This window comes from Zootoca vivipara, chromosome 12, assembly GCF_965207765.1.
Source record: "Zootoca vivipara chromosome 12, rZooViv2.hap1.1, whole genome shotgun sequence".
Taxonomy (NCBI): Eukaryota; Metazoa; Chordata; class Lepidosauria; order Squamata; family Lacertidae; genus Zootoca; species Zootoca vivipara.
The window spans coordinates 26,845,764-26,866,863 of NC_142595.1; the positions used below are offsets into that span (position 1 = coordinate 26,845,764).

Genomic DNA, 21,100 nt, shown 5'->3' on the forward strand with positions numbered 1-21,100 from the left:
ACTGTACAAAGATAAAATATATCAGGCATGTCCAACCAGTCAACAACTTTGCTGAAGGCTCCCCCAAAAAAGCTCAACAAGTTTGGTCAATCCAATGAGTAGTTCACTGCCAGTTGTTTGTTTGTTTGTTTGTTTATAGTGGGAGTAGATCACATTCTCTTGGGAGTTGGACATGCCTGAAATATACAAATGAAATTCATGGGTTTGCATCCCAAGTTCTCCGGCATGCTTGTTTTGTGCATTTCCTAAGGCGGAGGCCAGACATCACTATTAATATGCATCCTCTTTTTTTCTTTTTCTTTCCCCCCTTCCCTAGGGGAACTGAGTGGTAACTCGGACCCATTTAAGGTGAGTTTAGCTTGTCTCCGTAGTTCTCAACTTCTCATGTCCCTCTTCAGAGGACTTCAGGAAACCCTAGAGCTGTACTGTGTAGCGTCCACTGGGGTCTGAGTGGACTTTCAAGGGCCACAGTATGAGAGCCATGTGAATAGAGAATGACCTTGGAGAATTGGGCCCCAAAAGCAATCCCTCTTATTTGTGTAACCTCTAAAGTGCCTTGGTCTGTGTGTATTCTGTTCCAATAGTATAACAACTCTGCTGGAATCAACTATGAAACGCTGGGCCCTGAGGAGCTCCGTACTTTGCTCACTACGGTGAGTACCAGAGTTTCCTTCTGCCTCTTGCTCTCGTGCACCATCGGCTGCAAGGGTTGCCTGTTAACTATGACTTTCTTTGCTATTGGTCATTGACTGCAATTAAATGACTTGCTTACTATGGCTTCCTACCAGAACCTCTTTTGTGAAATCATAGCATCCAAGTCTGTGATAGCCGGAGGGGCCATGACATCTCTTAGCCAAGTCCCACGGTGTGTTCGGCAGATAGATTAGCTATTTGCAATGAAATGCTACCTTTAATATTTATTTAGCCCCAACTGACTTGTTTGTTTGGGTGTGCGGAACAGGGAACAGCAGAGGAGGCAGCACAGGCAAGGCTTTGTAGGGATAGGTTTTGAAGCACTAGGTCAGCCTGGATAGCTCAGTTGGTTTAGAGCAGAGGTTGGCAATGTCCGGCCCATGGGCCAGATGCGGCCCATGAAGGCCGTTTATCCGGCCCACAGACCGCCTGTGAACCTAGGCGCCCGCTCGGCAAGTCCCCCGCGCACTGCACTAAACCAGTGCGGTGCAGGGATTCACCAAGCAGCGCCGGAAATGGCGCCTGCGCAGACGCTGGAAATCGCTTCTGCGCAGGTGCGATTTCTGGTGTCTCTGCAGCCGCAGAAGTGATTTCCGGTGCTGCGGACATGCGCAGAAGCTATTTCCGGTGCCCCGGACATGGGCAGCACGGCACCGGAAATAGCTTCTGTGCATGTCCGGCCCAGGGACTATAGTCCGTGGGAATGTTCCGGCCCTCGGCCGGAAAATGTTGCCGACGCCTGGTTTAGAGCATGGGGCTGATAAGCAGGTTGCAGGTTCAATCCCCGTATGGGACAGTGCACATTCCTGCAATGCAGGAACTAGATGCATTGCAGGTTGGACTAGATGATCCTAAGGGTCCCTTCCAACTCCTAAAATTCTGTGAAGGTTGCCGCAAAGGCCTTGACTAGCAACGTGGAGATGACAGTGGCTGACAGAGATGTGAAAGAAAGCTGTGTGCTCAGGAGTATATATTGATGCACTCTGTGAGCTGCTGCCTAGCCCTTGGTGTGGGTCCTCTCAGGTTTCCTTGTCTTTACCCCATGGAGTGGTATCGACCTTGCCAGGGATCGTGGCTTCACTCTCTTACTTTGAGTGGGAATGTTCCTCCACGTCGGTCTTCTCCACCTCCATGTAGGGTCGTTCATAGCTTCCTTGAGACCAGGCTCTGCCCCAGGTAGGCTTGTTTCCAGGGAGGCCATATTGGCTCACCGGCCTCCACATTCCCGATAACTTTCTGTCCTCCTCCTTCAGCCTCTCTCGGAGCCACTGTAACTTTTGTCTTTATCCCGGCAATCCTCATGGCATTTCTGCGAACTCTACCTGCATTTAGAGTGTTGCTCCTCAATTTCTGGCGGCAAAAATGATTCTTACAACCCTGCTCCCCCCGTTTACTTTTCAGAATGTGTAAAAGTAAGAATTGCCTTCCTTCAGAGCTCCCTCCCCCTCCCCCCAATACATTTGCGTGAGACACTTGTTTTGAGTGCAACCCTTGATTAAGAAAGGCCAGAGTAACAACATAAGCAGAGATGAAACAGGTAGCCTCCTCTGGTTTGGTTTGCAGGGAACAGCTAATAAATTCCTTATTCCCCAGCTAGAGCATTAGTGGTATCATGCTTGGCTGAAAGGGGCCAGCCCACTTCTGTCACACTCGGTGGACTTTGATTTGTTTGCTGCTGTACGCTTTTAATTTGTTGACGCCGTATATTTCCTTCTCCGTAGCAATGTGGGGTGATATCTGAGCACACCAAGAAGATGTGTACACGGTGAGAGCAGCCCTTCCTTCTACTTTATTGAGCCCCATAACCTCTTCCCGTTCCTCTGCTGGTGCAACCGTTCCCAGGTCTCAAGGAGAGCGGGAGGTATTCACAAGACTGCCTGCTTGGGGTGGCTGGGTGGAAATCCAGGTTAACTGCGATGGATCTGAAAGATCACCCACACCATAATCCATTCTCTGCCGTTGACTCAGAATTTAGGCTTGGGGCCAAAACATGTCCTGGAAGCCGGGGGGGGGAGTGTATTTCCAGTTGGATTAGCTCGCAAACTGCTTGCACAGGCTGAAGGTGGAAGTGGGAATCTTCCCGACTCTTCAATCTACCCTTGCAGCTCGCTGTTGCTGCTTTGCCTGTCACAATGCACCTTTTTATTTGCTGGTCATTTATCAATAGCTTAAAAGGGAACTAGCTCTTAATGAGTTTGAGGAAGTTTCTTTGCCTGCGTGCTTGGAAGAGACTGGGAGTGGCCGCTGAGACCATGTAACACCAGTCCTGGAAGACCTACATTGGCTCCCAGTACATTTATGAGCACAATTCAAAGTGTTGGTGCTGACCTTTAAAGCCCTAAACAGCCTCGGGCCAGTAAAGCTGAAGGAGCGTCTCCACCCCCATCGTTCAACCTGGACACTGAGTTCCAGCTCTGAGGGCCTTCTGGCGGTTCCCTCACTGCGAGAAGTGAGGTTACAGGGAACCAGGCAGAGGGCCTTCTCGATAGTGGCACCCGCCCTGTGGAATGCCCTTCCATCACATGTCAAGGAAATAAACAATTATCTGACTTTTAGAAGACATCTGAAGGCAGCCCTGTTTAGGGAAGTTTTAATGTTTGATGCTTTATCGCTTTATTATTAATAATAATCTGTTGGGAGCCACCCAGAGTGGCTGGAGAAACCCAGCCAGATGGGTGGGGCATAAATAATAAAAGCATTATTATTATTATTATTAGTTTAAGTCACCACACGTGGCCCAGCAAACAGACCTGCCTTAGTCATTGTCATAGGACAGATTCAGACCACTGGAAGCTGTGCAGGAACTGCCGAAAAACTTGCTGTATGATTCCTGCAACCAACAAATTAAGCCCAGTGTTACCACCACCACCCAATTTCCCCAGAATTATGACTGGCTGTGGAAGGATGTTGGCATTGGGCTTGACTGCCTGTCAGGGCGATGGATAACTTCCTCCCCAGATGGCAATGGGTGCCATGTGTTCAGTTGCCAAGTGCCCACCTTAGTTCTTGCTTGCTTGCTGTTTATGCTCCCAGTTGTTGGTTAATTGGGCTCACTGGTATTCCTTTAAGCCCAGTGCTTTTGCGCTGCTTCTGACACCTTAACCCTGGTGAAGAGACTGGGAGTTGTCCACCAGCTTGTGTTTCCTACCTCCCTTCTACCATGAAAGTTTTGCCTTTGCTTCTCTTGTCAGCCTGAACACTAATGGGTTGGCAAATGTTGGTGTTGTAAGGCATAATTGTACACTATGGCTAAAACCTTATCAGAGAAGAGAGGGAAATCTGAATATCATACAGGAGTGAACAGATCCACAGACCCATGCATTTGACAGGCAGTGTCGATGGTCCGCATGGGTAGCTTTCTGCCCTCAATGTAGAATATCCAGGATTGTGTTCACCCCATGCTTTTTATATTTAAAAAGTCCATTCAAATTCTGTGATAAAAATTGGGCAGCTTGTATAAATTATGAAATTAAGCTCTGGCTTTTTTTTAAAGAATAATTTTAATTTTTAATTTTTGCATAACACTGGTGGGAAACCTATTATCCTTCAGACGTTGGACTCCAGCTCCCATCAGCCCCATTCAACATGACCAATGGTCAGGGTTTATAGAAGAAAAAACACCTGGGAGGCCACAGATTCTCCACTTCTGTCATGCAGCCATGGAGAGGTTGCGGAAGCCCCATGTCTTTATGAGCAGAAATCCTGGTCAGCATCCTCACTCTGGCTTCTGAGGCTTCAACTGAGATTTCCCCACATTTGCAAGCCTTGTTTTGCAGCCATGAGAGAGACCAACTTGCTTTTAATGAAAGACAGCTGAGGTCCAGAAAGTCCCTGAAATCAGTGCCCTGCCCACTTCCCAAATTGGAACTCTTATGCAAAATACACAGTTCTGGGTTTATTACTGGACCAAGGGGCCCATCTTTTTTAAAGGATGCTCCTGGTTGTATGTTCCAGCACCCAAATGAGCCCTTCATATGACTGGCTTAGTTACTCCTTTTCCGGAATAGCGCAAACATTCTTTACTGCAGTCCAAAGACCCACAAACAGTTTGGGAAGCGAAATAACGCAGGAACACCATGGCTGCCAAGTTATCCCTTTTTTTAAGGGAAATTCCCTTATGCTGAATAGGCTTCCTCGTGAGAAAAGGGAAAACTTGGCAGCTATGAGGAACACAGGGAACAGATTCCAAGGCCGTCACTATGCTTTATCCATTTCTGCAATAGCAATCCGTTTAGGAACAGGTACCCCTGTGTTTCTCAGCTTGTGCCCCACCCCTGACTTTTCCCGTTTTCCTGCAGGTCTTTGCGCTGCCCCCAACACACGGATGAACAGCGGAGGTCAGTCAGAGTCTACCTCCTGGGACCCTCTGCGTAAGTGTGATGGGATAGAGGCAGGGCAGGTGTGGTATAGGACCCCCCCCCAAAAAAGTGTCATGTGATTAACACTTAAGTTCAATTGGAAGGACTCTGGATAAGGACTGCTTGCTTTTTTAAAAAAACACTGAATTCTTCAACTGACCTAAATTGAGCATCTTTCTGCATAGGTGGTAAAGGGGAGGCGGCAGGACTGTGGAAAACCTTACTTGGCCATCCTTCCCACGCTCTCTTTTGGTCGTATTTTTGCAGCTGCGAAGCTTGCAGGCGTTTTCTGTCTCCTTTCTTTGTAAACCCACACTCAGTGCAGCGTTTTGTGTTCCTTTGAAACCACAGAGTTCATTTTGTCTTGCCTGGGATTTGCTGCCTGGATGGAAGCTCTCCTGATCCAGCAGCAGCTCTCGCAAACATGTCTCCTCCTTCATTGGCTACTGTGCTTCAATATGCAGCATGCATTGAGAGCACCCAAATTCTGCATATATTACTCACCTGAACGACCTTTGCATGCATTCTCTCTCTCTCTCTCTGGCATAACTTCCCTTCTGTTTGCACATGACTGGAAAGCCAAGAAGTTGCCCTGAAGCCTTATCATCAACAAGTCATCCTCAGCCTCCATCCACTCAAGCTTCTGCAATTCCACCCCATGCTGCCCACACATCTTGCTTTCTCAGTCGGCTAGACCAGGCACCTCCAAACTTCGGCCCTCCAGATGTTTTGGACTACAATTCCCATCATCCCTGACCACTGGTCCTCTTAACTAGGGATCATGGGAGTTGTAGGCCAAAACATCTGGGGGGGGCGCAGTTTGGGGATGCCTGGGCTAGACAATTTTGTTTTAATGCACTGCACAACATTAGATCACATTAGATCACATCCCTGGTACTCTGCATCAGTTAATAACTAGGGACCCTCTAGTCCTCGATCATTATTGCAAATTTAAAAATCTCCCATCTTACCTGCAAAGATTGGACATGGTGGGGACCAGCCCCGTGTCATTCCTAATCTTGGTATGACAACTTTGTTAAGAGTCTTGAAGTGTAAATCAGAAGATTTTGCCATTTTGGTCTAGTTCAAGGATTGGGAACCTTTAGGATCCTCTAGATATCGCTAGGTTCCCACCTCCTAGCAGTCTCAGGGACAATGAAAATGGTGGTCCAACAACATCTGGAGGTCCACAGCTTCCCCATACCTGGTCTAGTCTGTTTCCAGGAGTGGCTAGTCGAGTGACCCTGGGAACAAAAAAAGTCACTCCCATAGTACCTGGTATTTATAAAATATACTGCTCTTACACATGGAGGTTCCATTTGGCTATAAAGGTTAAAAGCCATCTATAAGATCAGTTACCCATGAATTCATTCTAATCCTTAAAAAATAAAAAAAAAGCAAAGGCATCTAAGCTAGCTATCTTCTTGAAGTCACATCCATAATGATGCACTACTTCTGTTTGCAGCCAATAATTAGGGGGCCTGGAATGCTAACACTGGGAGTATCTCATCTGAAAAGTGATCTTGAGTATTATGTGGCTCGAAGTCCTGAACGTTTTGCAAAGGTTTGGCAGAATCCTTTCTCCAGAGAAAGCGATCAAATTGTATGGGAAGGCAAGGAGGAGGAGTGGAGCGTTTTTGCTTTGTGATGCTGCCTTGTTTCCTTTTCACTCTGACGTGGCTTTAAAACCTCAGCCGAGAAGCAGCAGCAGCAGCAGGATGGTCGCCTTGCTCCTTCACCCCTTCTCATACATCTGCCCCTTTTCCTAGCTCACTTCCCGAGACGGAAGGAAGCGTGGAGAACGACAGTTTTGACGTGGCGGAAAGTCAAGCCCTCATGAATAGACTGCAGTGGGACGGATCTTCAGATATCTCTCCTTCTGACTCGGCCTCATCGAAAGCAAGTAAGAATTGGACGGGGTGCCCAGTTAGAGCACGGCATAAGTTGGTGATGGACTGGGCTACCATTAGTGCTGGGGTGGCATGTTCTAAAACAATCTTCCCCAAGAACCTTTTGCAGTGGTACCTCGGGTTATGAACTTAATTCGTTACGGAAGTCCGTTCTTAACCTGAAACCGTTCTTAACCTGAGGCGCGCTTTCGCTAATGGGGTCTTCCGTGCCACCGCCACGCGATTTCTGTTCTCATCCTGGGGCAAAGTTTGTAACCCGAGGTACTACTTCCAGGTTAGCGGAGTTTGTAACCCAAGGTGTTTGTATCCCGAGGTACCACTGTAATGGTGTGAACTTCTTACTTTGCATAATATATTGTGCTTGTCATTGGGAAGGGGCAAGGATACTGAAACAATATCTGCAGCATTTTGCCTTATTCTGTCATCCATTCCCATCCACACCCAGATTGATTGATTGATTTAGGCCAGGCATTGCATATGCTATGTGCTTTCTAGTCTGTAAGACTAGGGTGAGAAATCGTATAGGCCTCCATTTATTTCCTGGACTACGACTCCATTGATTCCTGGACATTCTGAGCTATAGGAAGGTGGAGACTAATGGTTTTTTTCGGGTGGGGGGTTGTTCTCCAGCACTGCTTTATGGCCACAAAGACTGGCTGGAAATCTTCAGGGATTGGAGGGAGTCTTCCAGGAACCTGGAGGGTCCATGGCATGGAGACTAACAATGGTGGGCAGGATGCCTTGAAAGATAGCTTTGTCCTTTGATAATGTATTGCAGTGCACTGGGCCCAGAAGACATTGCTTAGCACCCCCTGAGAGTGGAGAATTCCTTTCAGAATCCTCTGCCATGCCAAGAAACTCCTTGGCAGATAAAATCAATGTGGGAAGGATCCCCCTGAGTATAGAAGACTAGAAACCCACTGTTCCAGGTGTTGGGCACAGCATGGCAGCAGTGAGAGGAAGACAATAAGAAGCAGTCATAAAATAGCTCGATCTTGGTGGAGCACGGAGGAAGCATTTAGGCAACTAAGAATTCTGAAAGACAGAGTTACATGCCAACTTGTCACATGGTGATAATACTGAGCAGCGATGCATGTGTCACTTCTTGGACCCGATAGTTCTAAACTTATGCAGTTGATATGTTTGGCTGAGAGTCATTTAAGTGTCGAATGGTATTGCGACGATTCTCGCACACATGCTTCCACGTCGTTGTTTTGCATGCATGAACAGGCTTTCGCGGGTGTGACAATGCAGAGCATGAAGTGGCTGATGCGTTCAGTCCAAGAGTGATTGATCAGAAAGCTACAAAGTGTTTCCAACAGAGAATGCTATGAAACATACCAGAGGCTTAATGGGCACTTGCCTTCTTCTCCATCTCAGGTACAAACAACTCAGAGTCCCGGAAAACCAAAAAGAAGAAACCGCACATGAGCCTGGTAGGAGGTGCTCCAGGAATGAGCTCCAGCAAGAAGAAACTGAAGCCGAAGCAGCTTGCACCTCCCACCCCCAGCCTTTATGACGACATCAATTGAATAATGCTGGGATGAGGATAAAGAAAACAGGGAGGAGGGGAGGTGCCCCGGAACAGGACTGTCTCCTCTCAGGCACACCTTTTTATGAACTGTGAAGAGTTGGCTGCATGTCTCCCTTTTCCTCCCAAGCCTCCAGCACACATTGCACAGCCCTTTGTGTCCACTGGATGTGAGAACGAAAGGACCGGACTGCTTTTGGTGCAGTGGGCACCCACCTCTTCCGGGGAAAAGCGGGTGGTGGTGTTTAGAGGCGGGGCCTTGAAGATGAGTGACTCCGTCAGCCAGGGAGTCGCTGTTCTCCTTCCTCCCCCACCCCACCGTCCCGTTTCAACACGACTATTTATTGTGATGTTAGTGGATGTTCAATCATGACTATATATACGGTGGCATTGTATCGCTTAGCAACCCTGCAGACTGACTGGGCGGCGTGGTGTGTGTCGGCCTGCAGCCTTTTCGGCCTGGTTTGCAAGAGAATTAAAGGGTCTCTGGGGGGAAATGGAGAATGTCTGTTGTGCTTCAGTGCCTGCCCTTCCTTCTCGAGAGCCTCTGCTCCAAAACGGAGCCTCCTTTCCGTCGTGCGAAGGGGGCACCAGATCGTGAATCTGCCTGTGAGCTGCTGCGGCACCGCTCCATTGTTCAAAAGGCTGTCTCCATGGCTGCTGGGTCCCTCTTGCCCTCCCAAGCAGGAATAATGCTCTCGCTGCAGAGAGCAGTCCTCAGACGTCTGCACAACCTGAGCAAACTGGGATGGAGGCGGAAGAGAGGTTTGGTCTTGTGTTGCTGCTGTCACTACTGCCAAACGGTGTCTGCTTCCCTGCCAAATGGCATTTTCAAGACTGTGTATGAAGCAACATGATGAATGGCTTTGATGGTGTGGGCAGTCTCTCCCAGCGATGCATGTCAGGAAGCTGGTGCAGCTCTTTGCTTCCTAACTCCTCCTATACTGGGCACAAATCTACATTTTGCCCAACTCTGGTGAGCCAATACCATAAGATTTGCAATGCTTTATACATGCTCCGTGTGCAGGTATGAATCTCCGTACAGCCCTAAAAACTGGCTGTAAATTAGAATAGTTGGTTGTTGCTTTTTTAATTTTTTTTAAAAATGGCTCTGCTGTTTAACATCCCCCAGATGTTAATGAAGGTCAAGCACAGGAGGGGTAAGCTAAGCACTGCCTTCCCTCCTGTGGCCCCTGTGTGTCGAATCTAAACAAAACCTTGCTGGAGTATTAGAGCCAATCTAAGTTTGCCTGGGTGGGGCAGCAGAAGAGATGGGAGGAAGGATGTGTACACTTAAGTGAGTACTTCCACCGCTCTCTTCCCATCTATATAAACCTCCCTTCCACCACAATCCAGGCCTGAATTCTATTCCTTCTGTAAGCAGGTGCAGTTTTTAAAACGCCAGAAATCATGGTGGTCCTAGATGGAAACCTGAAATTGCAAAGTTGATTCTGGAAGGTGGAGGGTTGCTGGTTTTCATTGTGTCTCTGTGCTTCTCTCTTCCAGAATTTTGACAAGATTTAGAAAAGGGCATGTGCTGTCCAATAAGCTTTGTGCAAGCCCACGCCCGCCACCCCCAGCTTCTAAACATACTTAAAGGGAATTTCTCGCGTATTCTTCTTCCCTTTCCTCTATTCCAGAGGATGCAATGTGTGTGTTGGGGGGGGGGGGAGAGACTAAGATTTTCCTCCCATAAATCTGTTCTGTTGCAGCTACACACATGCCTGCTTCAGCACAGCTATGTCTGCTGGTGGTGGTGGTTTTTCAGGACTGAGCCTGTAGAACCTTTTCCTCCATTCTCATAGCAGCTGAAAAAGCCAGTTGGTTTGCAGACGAAAGTCTGCCTTTGCCACGGCTAAAATTCATGGGCTCAGTTCTGTAAGGAGAGGCTTCTCTGAGCAATCACTTCCTACAGTCCCGAAACAGAAAACTTTTCACTACATGTTCAGGTGTTTGTATGGAGGGTCTCCGAAGACCCTTATGTCTTCCTGCTTCCTCCTTAGTTTCTCACACTTTTCCTGCCTGTGAGGGCCCAGATTGTGTCACTGAACAGGAGTGTGCAACTGATGATGTTCAGCATGTCTGGAAGTAGAGGTAGCCTACCCAGCAAGCTAACACTATTACTGGTTTTCTCTCTCTTTCCCCACCCCCCTGCTTCTCTTCACTTTGCTTCCCTAGGCAAAAGGTACAAGGTATGCAGGGACTGTTCAGAGGATGAGGCAAGCTTTTGCCCCAAGAACTCCATGTTATTTAAAGTTAAATAGCATGACTTGGAGCTCTACCAGCTGAATTGTAGTTCTTTTGTCTTGAAGATGGACCCTGCACTACACTCTTATGAAACTAACCTTTTAAAAAAAAGATCACCTGTTTTCTTCTATGGCAATCTGCACTCCCCCATCGTTAGAAACCAATGCTTCATGTGCTTTAGCAAATGTTTTTGAAAACATGACTTGACGGCCTGTGCTATGCAGGCAATGATCAGACTTGCACCTGCTTCTGACTTAACTAGTTGAACCGAATCATATCTTTCCAGGGAGAAATAGTAAGGAAGAAGAAGAGGTAGACTTTTATTCAAACCAGGATCAGTTACCTTCTCTATGTCTGACAACCAGTTGCTACCCCATTAAAATTATGTACCTGTAAAACTGAAGCGGCGCAAAAGTGGCCAGACTGAGGGAAAAGGAAGACCCCTGCTCAGCCTCCATGGTTGCAACTGAACCCTTTGGGATAGTGTTGCAGATAACCTGGGAAGTGTAGCATCTGGGGAATTTTGAACATTAATTGAGGGAGGGGTGGGGTGGGTGAAGACCTAGGTCTTTTTATATATGGCTCTGTATCTGCACTTGCACCCTTTAATTTTTTTTAAGGTAGGCCTGTTTCACTTGAAGAAGAAAAAACAAACCCGTGTATTCTATCATGAGTGGACTGTTGAGAGGTTTTTAATTTGTTGATGATGATGTACAAACTGCACCTATGTGATATCTTTGAACATGTGCAGAAATAATTGGAGTAAGTACTGTACTGTGGTCTATGAATTACTATTTTTTAAAACTTGTTTTGTGTATGTAATCTCAGCTTGTACAGGTAGGTAGCTAGATTTTTTTAAAAAACAAAACAACCCTGTCAAATCTGTATTTTTTTTCCTGCCCATCCATGGATTGCGGAATGCCTGTGTAAATAAACTGCAACTCTGCTTGGTATTTGAGCCTCAGGCTGTTCTTTGTTGCTTAGTCAATTACAGGTAGTCTTGTCCGACTCTTCGTGACCCATGGACCAGAGCACACCAGGCACTCCTGTCTTCCACTGCCTCCTGGAGTTTCATCAAATTCATGTTGGTTGCTTCTATAACACTGTCCAACCATCTCGTCCTCTCCTTGTGCCCTTAATCTTACCCAACATCAGAGTTTTCCCCCAGTCTTGTCTTCTCATGAGGTGACCAAAGTATTTGAGCCTCAGCTTCAGGATCTGTCCTTCCAGTGAGCACTCAGGGTTGATTTCCTTCAGAATGGATAGGTTTGATCTTTTTGCAGTCCATGGCTGTTCTTAGTTCTGTTAAATTGTTGCTTTCAATGCCTACTCAATCCTCATCTAGAGAGTACAGTGTTGAATCAGATGATCTGGTGAAACCAGAGCAGGCATCCCCAAAGTGCGGCCCTCCAGATGTTTTGGCCTACAACTCCCATGATCCCTAGCTAACAGGACCAGTGGTCAGGGATGATGGGGATTGTAGTCCAAAACATCTGGAGGGCCGAAGTTTTGGGATGCCTGAACCAGAGGGTACTTGGCTTTTTGCATTTACAAAAAAGTGCAATTTTGGACAGCACCTGAAAGACTTGAGTGTGAGTGTGTAGACATGGTCCTCTAAAATAATCTAATTGTCAAAAGGCAGGCATAAGCACGTTGTGAAATCTCAAGAAGCTACAGAGAAACAGCTTTGCAGGGTTGGGGAAGAGACCAGTGCTCTACAAAGCTCCTTCTCCTTCTCAAAAGCTAGAGTAAATTGCAGGAGCAAGCACATGTGCTATCCAACTCCCAGAAAGTTTACCTTTTCTTGAAACAAAATTTGGAGTCTACATAGAGCACGCAATCTTGCTGTAAGGCTAGTTCTGGTTGAGTCTGTTGCAGGATTACACCCATCATCTCTTGAGTGCTGGCCATGCTAGCTGGGACTGATAGGAATCAAGCAGGTAGAGAACCACAAGTTAGGCAACCCTGTTTTAGACTGTGTAGATCAGGGATGTCCAACAGGTCGATCACGATCTACCGGTCAATTGCGGGGCATCCCAAAAAAACAACACAACTTTGCTGAAGCCTCCCCCCAAAAAGCTCAACAACTGGGTAGATCACTGCCAGTTTTATATAGGAGTAGATTGCAGTCTGCGAGTTGGACATGCCTGGTGTAAATCATGTAGCAAGGTAAAGGGATCCCTGACCATTAGGTCCAGTTGTGACCGACTGGGGTTGCGGCGCTCATCTCGCGTTATTGGCCGAGGGAGCCGGCGTACAGCTTCCAGGTCATGTGGCCAGCATGACAAAGCCGCTTCTGGCGAACCAGCGCAGCACAGGGAAACACCGTTTACCTTCCCACTGTATTTATCTACTTGCACTTTGACATGCTTTTGAACTGCTAGGTTGGCAGGAGCTGGGACCGAGCAACGGGAGCTCACCCCGTCACGGTGATTCGAACCACCAACCTTCTGATTGGCAAGCCCTAGGCTCTGTGGTTTAACCCACAGCGCCACCTGCTTCCCCATGATGTAGCTAAGGTGTTCCCAATTTGGTGGTGTGAAAAGCCTATATATGATGTTCCCACTGCGTGCGCGGATGTAACACCCTCCGTAACCGCTGAACCAAAATGCAACAAATTAGGACAAAGCATAGCTTGCCCATCAGGGAGGGATCTGGCATAAATTTTTTTCCAGTAAAGCACAGCTTTCATACCTAAAATAATGATTAAACACAAAAAAGTGGTGCGCAAATTAGACATCACCAGCAGAAACTCTGAAGACTCCAGCAGCATCCAATAGAAAGGCAGATCACGCACTGTCACCAGCAAAAGCTCTGAAGTGCAGCGCCAAATAATGATGTCACCAACCGAGCAACTGAAACCACCAAGGCAGCCATTACCAGACAACCCACGGAGTCAGGAATGGAGATACAGGGCGGAGGCCTCGGCTCGCATTTAAATACTAGCCCAAGCCAAGGCCGACATACTAGGCCTCGCCTCTACTTTAAAGCCTACAAACTAGGTCTCGCCTCTACAGCCTACAGACGGGATATCTCATGGGTCACTACAGGATGGGAGTAATCACAGGGATAAGACACAACCATGGGGGGGGGGGATGAAAAAACATAGTCCAGGGGGAAACAGACACATCCTCCCCCTTTCCTGGGAAACAAGGACCCTGAGTCAGGCACAGCAACGCGTCATGGTTCGTCACAGGGTGGGGGCAGCCACAGGGATAACCCACAGCAACGCGTGGAAGGGTCAACTAGTAGAGTATATAAAATTTGGGTATGGAAACTTCCCAGCTCCAGCAAAAGTCCTTTTTAGCAAGTATATAACTGGACATACACACACATCCACTCACTCATCTGTTAATAAGCTATGTAGCACACCAAAGACGGGGCGGGGCAGGGGGAAGAATTCAATCTCTCCAAATTTCACAAAAAGCTTCCCTGCCTAGTCATTTAGAGGCAATGCTTAATTGTCACAGGTACCCAGAGGTAGTTATTCAGACGCCTGTTTTTATTTTCCTTCATCTTAAAGCAGATTTGAACTAACTCCACAGAAGAAAACACGACGACATAAAATCTGCATGGATTTTTATAGTACATTTCACACAGTGGATGTCAAGCGCAGGTTTAACTTAAAAGAATGATTTCTGACAACTTTTAATAAATGCCTTGATTTTAAAAGCTGGATCAGTGGTACAAATACTAGAGATTGATTTTGAGGAGTGGGAAATTACTTGGCACTGATAATTACCATCAGAACTATTTGAAGTTGGTTATTAAGTTCCAACTTAGGTTAGCAACCATGAGGCCTGAAATTTAATAACTCCCTCCACTTAAGAGACAAGTTGTGGGATTTAAAATACTTTAGCAAGCTCAAAGGGAAGTCGCCTACAACCTTGCAGAGAGGGGTCTGGTGATTACATTTACCAGTCCTGGTCTTTTATGTCTTCAATGTAAAATTGTCACCTCTGACGCAGAAGACAATAAGGGAAATTCAGCTTGCCTGTCTTCTATTTGAAGCCCTCTCAACCAATGACCGTGAATTCCAAGGAGATACGTGTGGTTTCAATACTTGTAAGTCAACCTGGTTAACCCCCAAGCGCTGCCAATGTTCTTCCTATAGACAGTTAAGAGGCAAACCATGCAAGCATCTTGGTTACTAATGGCATTCGGGGTCATAATCCTTGCAGAGTGTGCACATGCAAATGGCCCTCTCTGGAGAGGGCTCTTCTTTTCTACAGCACAGGGGTAGTGTGAGCATCTCAATGGAGTCCGTACAGTAAGAAGTGGGCAAGTGTTTTCAGAACATAGTTCAAGGTGCATGTATCTTGGCAAGGTGGGAGGGGAGAAGGCAAGTGTCTCACTAGTTCACAGTGCGTCACTGTGTAACTACCATGTAATTAGTGGCGGTGAAATGGAGAGAAGCATGAGCTCAAAGATCATTCCATTCATGCTTTCCAAAGTAGTAGCAGCAGCAAACTAAACAGGCAAATGCTTAGGTGGAGAGCCCGTTTCCTCTATTGCGGGGCTCAGAAGTCTTAAGAGCATAAGGGACAGGAACTGTACTTCAGTACAAATGGGTTCTCTACGATAAAATCATCACCAAGTTCCAAGTCCTAGCTGTGGAGGAGAACGTGGCAGCCAAATCTCTCTTCGAGGCCTAGAAGCCGGATGACAGCAAGGCAATGCTTCTGACAGCTGAAAGGATTCTATCCTGAGAGTAGGGCGAGATCAGAGCAAATGCCTGTGGCCTTGCTCTTTTCTATACTTCTCATTCCCTTCTTCTAGCATCACTCTTCAAAGATGCCCAAATGCTGTAGCGATAGAAAATGTAGACATTAAGTACAATTTTTCAACTCAAAGGGTTTGTGGGGCTCTAACCTCCACCAGCGGAGAATTCTGGATAAGAGCTTTATCTGTCCCTCACAGGGTATGAATGAGTGGAAGTACGAAACAAGAGAGCACTCAAGATTTGGCAGCTAAGGCCACTCCCTCCTTCCCCATGGCTGCTCATCGTCCATACATCCCGAAAACAAGGAAACTAAAAAAGACAGTCGCCCCAACCAAGGAAATGGTGGCCGGGGCTGTGAATAACTGCCGGTAGTTGATACGGAAATACCAGATGACTGCCAGCATCACCACAAAAATGGGAATCATCAGGTTGCCCATGCTCAAAGTGATACCGCCAGCTTCCGATGGTGCAACCACTGGGTCAGGCATGGGGGAGGTAGCAGTCTGAGAAAGATGACAGTGGATTACGCAATTGTCCAGGATGTTGAGAGAGCGAAGAGTCCGTGCCTGGTCCTGGAGAAGCTGGCCCTGGTAAATAAACTTCATCTGATTCTCCCGGCCTGGGAAGTACTTGCTTTGGAGAGAAAAACAAGGAAATGAACATCTAGGTCAGAGAGAGAGAGAGGAATACTGATGGACTGCTTTTAAATGGGTGTTCACAAGTAACAGTTCTCATAGGGGATGTGGAAGTTGGTGGGGTGCATGAAACCGGGGGGGGGGGATCTCTGCATGTTGGATCCTAGGAGCCTGGCAGCACTTCCTGGAACGCCCATGGCTCACATCACCCCAGGGGTATTCCAAGAAGTACTGCTGGGCTGGTAGTTGGTGTACAGAAGTCTTGCACTGGTGTGAGTGCGCTTGGAGGTCTCTTAAAGTTTTAAGAGGAATAAACCTTCATCCCAACCACTTTGTAGGCTAATAAACTACATGCAACTCTTGCTACTGACCCACCCACCCACCTGCAAAGCTTTCTTTGAAGCTTTCCCACTCTTTGAAAACATTTTTTTGTTCATCTCCCACCCCCACCCTCAAATGTGTGTTAGTGCTGTTTTTTAAAGGTCAGGTGAATGATTCAGTTCAGCAGACTGCTGTGCAACATGCTTCATGCCACTCAAAGTGAATAGGGTTCATCTGCTAGCGCTGCTCACAGCTGCATATAATGCAATGGTTCCTTATAATCAGTACTGTATGCCAGAACCACCTTTGGACAGAACTTCTTTCTGTGCAAAACTAAAACTTATTTCACAATGCTGAAGGAAGTATACAAAAAATGTCAGGCATAAGTATACCAGAGAACATTTACCTGTATGATCCTCTTTCTCATTGTACTGTGTCATCCAGACTACAGTAGAATCATAGAACTGTAGAGATGGAAGGGACTCTAAGGGTCATCTAGTCCAACCCCCTGCAGTGCAGGAATCTGAACTAAAGCATTCATGACAGATGTCCATATGATCTCTGTTTAAAAACCTCCCATGAAGGATAACCCACAACCTCCCGAGGGAGTCCGTTCCACTGTCAGGCAGCTCTTACGTCAGAAAGCTATTCCTGATGTATAGTTGGAATATTCTTCCTTGTAACTTGTGCTAAAGGGTTTTTTTATGCACATTCTAATGATCAGCGACTAAAGATTTTGAGATGTTGCATTCTGCTTATCAAACCTTTTCTTATAAATGGTTTGAATACATGTATAGATGATGTACTTGTGCAAGTATTTCTTTCGGCTTTCAGTTGTTTAGTATTGTTAACAACATATGAGACAAACCATTTTACTTACTTGCTTTAACTGCAAAAAAAAACAGGTTGCATGTTACTCATTGTTAATATGTGGATGCTACATTTTGGACTTGTGCATATTTTATTCATATTCAACACCACTCACCTCTTGAGGATGCCAATGGTGTCTTCTGGCTTCACAATGGCCACCTCCTCTGTGTCATTGAGGAATTTGAGGCGCACCTTGATAAATCCTGGGTTTGGTTCACTCTCCTCCATGACAGGCACAGCTTGTGGAACTCTCTGGTTCTCTTGCGAATCAGCAGCAATAGAAAAGGTCCTTTGGGACAGGCCCTGAATGTCCAACAGACGGTCTAAGGTAGCATCTGAACTACTGCTGCTGTCTCCTTGCTCAACTGCAGGACCTGCATCAGAAGCAGGACCCTCTTCTGCCTTCTCTTCAGCCCCTTCTGCAGCACCTTGGGGCTCCGACTGCTCTGACACAGAGTTCCCCACGTAGCGTTCGATGGGGCTCAAGTGGATCACTGCTGAATCTCCAGTAGCCACAACCGTTCCCAGAAGATGGCTGCCACCATCCGCCACATATGTGGAAAGCCAGGCCAGGACCAGGGCCATGATAAGGACCATGACGCCAGCCACAACAGTGACTTCATCCCCCACACCTTCAATGATGGTCACTTCAAGGGGCTCCATCTCTTAGCTTTAGAGAAAGGGGGAGCAACAAGGATAGCAGTTCTGGTCTTGACAGCAGAGGGAAATTCAGATGGCATCTGATTAGGATTTCAGTCCCATGTCTCACTGCAGTTTTTAATTAAGGAGAAAGAGAGACAGAGGTTTTTACCCCTGGTTTTACCTGCTGTTTTCAGTTTTCCTCTTTCTCTGAATGTTAAATAAAATAGGCATAAAAGTCATAGGGGCACAATTCATAGTTCTCAACCTAGTCCTGTGAGATTTAGCCCCTAACTCAGTCATGACCTCAAAGAGCCTTGGGCAAGTTGCTACCTCAGCCTCAGTTCTCCAGTAGTAAAATGGGAATGAAAGGGTGTTGCAAGGATAAACTAGACAATGTACAAAATGCTTTACAATCAGTATAAAGATGGATTGGTGATATATACGCAGTGAGAAAGAGGATCTAGAAAACAGAGTGGTTAAGATTGCATGCTTATGCACACTACCTTTCCAACAAATCATCAGATTTCTGAAGACCTATGTTTCTTTGTATTCCAACAATTATTTTTTTAATTTACCAACTTGGTGCATGTTATCAGTAATAAGATACCAAGCAGGCAAACTTTATATGACTTAAGGACATACTTATAGGGACTAGGTTTATTTGTTTCTTACTTACCAAGTGGGATTTAGATCTAATATTTGTAATATGAGCCAAAGCTTGTAGGCTGAAGCCTTGGTTATCCCACTAGATTGTAACCTAAGACCTTCACATCCTCTTGCCTGCTAGCCTCCCTGTCCAATATTAAAAAATAAAACTGCCTCCAGGTTAAGAGAAGTTTCCATTTGCAGAACCAGTTTGTGACTCAAAACTATGTCTTCTTGGAAGCACCTGGGGTACACAGTTCACAGAAGTACATTACATTGCTCTGTGCTGGTTGTACTTGTTACAGGTAGGTAGCCGTGTTGGTTTGACGTAGTTGAAACAAAATAAAAAAATTCCTTCCAGTTGCACCTCAAGGCAGTACTTTTGATCTATGTCTTATAATGTCAATAAGGTGAAGAAAGCCAATTACTTAGGGGAAAGAGACTGCTATGACTGAGTATGCTTTCCTCAGTCTCAGCTTTGTTACTGATCTTATACCGTGTTTCTCCGAAAATAAGACACCGTCTTATATTTATTTTTCCTCAAAAAACACACTATGGCTTATTTTCAGGGGATGTCTTATTTTTTTTCTCCTCCTCCTCCGGCCGCAGCCGGCATTGCTGCTGCGCCTATCACTATGTCTTATTTTTGGGGTATGGCTTATATTCCTTGAATGCTTAAAAATCCTGCTATGGCTTATTTTATGGCTACGTCTTATTTTCGGACAAACAGGGTACTGTAATAGCAACTAGGGTTGCCAGACTCAATAGAGGACAGGACTTCTGTGCCTTTAATTGCCCTGCTCTCTTTTGAGTCTGGAAACCTTAAAGAGAAACCAGCATACCCTTTGCTTGAAATTAAACAAAGGGTCTGCTGGTTTCTCTTTAAGGTTTCCAAACTCAAAAGTGAGCAGGACAATTAAAGGCACAGACGTCCTGTCTTCTATTGAGTCTGGCAACCCTAATAGCAACCCAATATACAGAAACTAAGCAAGTGAAGCAATTCCCACTACTTCTCTCCATGCCAGAAAAATATCTTTAATTTCTTCTTGTCCAGCTGATGTTAAAAGGGGCGGAGGACAGGGAGTGGCAGATATACTCCCCTATATCTCATTAGGATTTTTAAGATTGACCCAGACCACCCCCTTATCCAATGATGGAAAAAATACATGTGACTGGCAAGAATTAGCCTCCTGCCATTGACTTTTATGGCCTGCTGGGGATGTAGCCGCTGTAAACAAAAAAACTGGGGCACATTAAGTTTCCATGGATAAGGGAGGGAGCAAGGAACCAACAACTTGGCATGATATAAGCACTTAATGACGTAAGCACTCCATGTAGTCCTCCTATTTGCATGATGTAGCACAGGTGATTTCTATCTCCTCCTTGACCCCAAAGGAAGTGTATGCTAGCTGAGAGCTTTTATGTTTTGCCCAAGTGCCTCAACCTGCCTTTTGCTGGGTTCCTGCTTCTCCCGGCTATGAAGCCTTCAAGGAGCCTATCCTCAACTTCTGTCTTTTAGCCTTGTTCTGATGTTCCCCATCACCTTTGATCCGGTCCCAGTTTCAGCAAGATCCGTCTCCCGGGTATTAACTTCTATGGGCATTGCCCCTGCCTGATGCCTCCCCACAAAGGTTCCATTCTGTTCTCCCTCTTAGGCTTCGCCATGAGCTTTGCTTCCCAAGTTAAAAACAAAACAAACAGCCCACTAGGCGGGAGGAGGGGGAGAGAGTTGCTTGGGGGAAGGGACATGGAGCCTCGCCAGTGCAAAGGGAAGCAGCTTCAAGGCCACGCGAGGTGACAGAAAGGAGGCAGGGCGAGGAGAAAGCGGGCCCAAAAAGCAGCGTGCAAACGAAAAGAAAAGGTGCCGGGGCAGAGGAAACGCTGCCCGAAAGAGGGGCGGAAAGTTCCGACATTTTTGCGGGCAGGAAAGCGACGGCAAGGGCGGAGAGGCGCCGAGGAAAAGGGCAGTAGCAGAGCGGGGAGCGGGCAGCGCTCGCACCCGGGAGGCGCCGAGAGACTTCCCGGGGGGGAGAAGCGGAAGGGCCCGCTTCAAAGGTGTCCCGGCCCCGGAGCTTCAAGCGGGGGGCCCGGGAACCTGTCACTCACCTGCCCGAGAGCCCTTTCTTCCCCAGGGGAAACGGTTACGTCACTAACGCCCGCTACCTACGTCATTTCGAAGCGCGCGAGGTTGCCAGGATGGAAGGCTGCGGTTGCCATAGCAACCGCTGTGGAAGGAAATGGGTGACGTGTATATTACGCGTCCAAGGCGTATTGCGTTACATTTATCATTTTATATACCGTACTATCTACCGTAGCTGTGAAATGTGTTTTTCGCCAAAAGAGTGAGAGGGGATGCCTTTCGTTTGCCAGTAAACAGAACAAACAGCACCATATAAATTGATATATATGTGCACGTCCGAGTATTTTTATCCTGCCCACCCCCACACCTTTCCACCCAAGGGGGGAAATCGGAAAAAAACGGAGGTTTTAACTGCAATGTTAAGAGATCGCACTGCAAGGCTGTT

General features: G+C 46.7%; 2 protein-coding genes across 7 annotated transcripts in view; one reads left to right on the forward strand and one right to left on the reverse strand.

Moving 5' to 3' along the window:
• Positions 1–11,692, forward strand: part of ATXN7L3 (ataxin 7 like 3) — a 29,843-nt gene extending 18,151 nt beyond the window's left edge. For 3 of the 5 annotated variants that reach the window (XM_060281525.2, XM_035136122.3, XM_088655219.1), the window contains 6 exons: positions 317–348; positions 585–653; positions 2,415–2,458; positions 4,992–5,063; positions 6,821–6,954; positions 8,342–11,692. In XM_060281525.2, coding sequence (XP_060137508.1) covers positions 317–348; positions 585–653; positions 2,415–2,458; positions 4,992–5,063; positions 6,821–6,954; positions 8,342–8,493 — 503 coding nt within the window. In that variant the 3' untranslated portion in view covers positions 8,494–11,692. The remainder of the gene's footprint in view (positions 1–316; positions 349–584; positions 654–2,414; positions 2,459–4,991; positions 5,064–6,820; positions 6,955–8,341) is intronic. The other 2 variants (XM_088655220.1, XM_035136125.3) reach the window with 1 other exon arrangement.
• Positions 11,693–14,301: 2,609 nt separating this feature from the next.
• Positions 14,302–20,726, reverse strand: TMUB2 (transmembrane and ubiquitin like domain containing 2). 2 transcript variants are annotated; one of them, XM_035136129.3, is made up of 3 exons: positions 20,682–20,726; positions 17,404–18,056; positions 14,302–16,095 (listed from the first exon to the last, which is right to left on the reverse strand). In XM_035136129.3, exons 2-3 carry the CDS (start codon positions 17,949–17,951, stop codon positions 15,741–15,743), a joined length of 903 nt encoding a protein of 300 aa, XP_034992020.3. In that variant the 5' UTR covers positions 17,952–18,056; positions 20,682–20,726; the 3' UTR covers positions 14,302–15,740. The 2 variants fall into 2 exon arrangements, with proteins under 2 accessions (XP_034992020.3, XP_088511347.1); XM_088655221.1 differs by lacking the exon at positions 20,682–20,726 and adding an exon at positions 20,024–20,156.
• Positions 20,727–21,100: the final 374 nt, after the last annotated feature.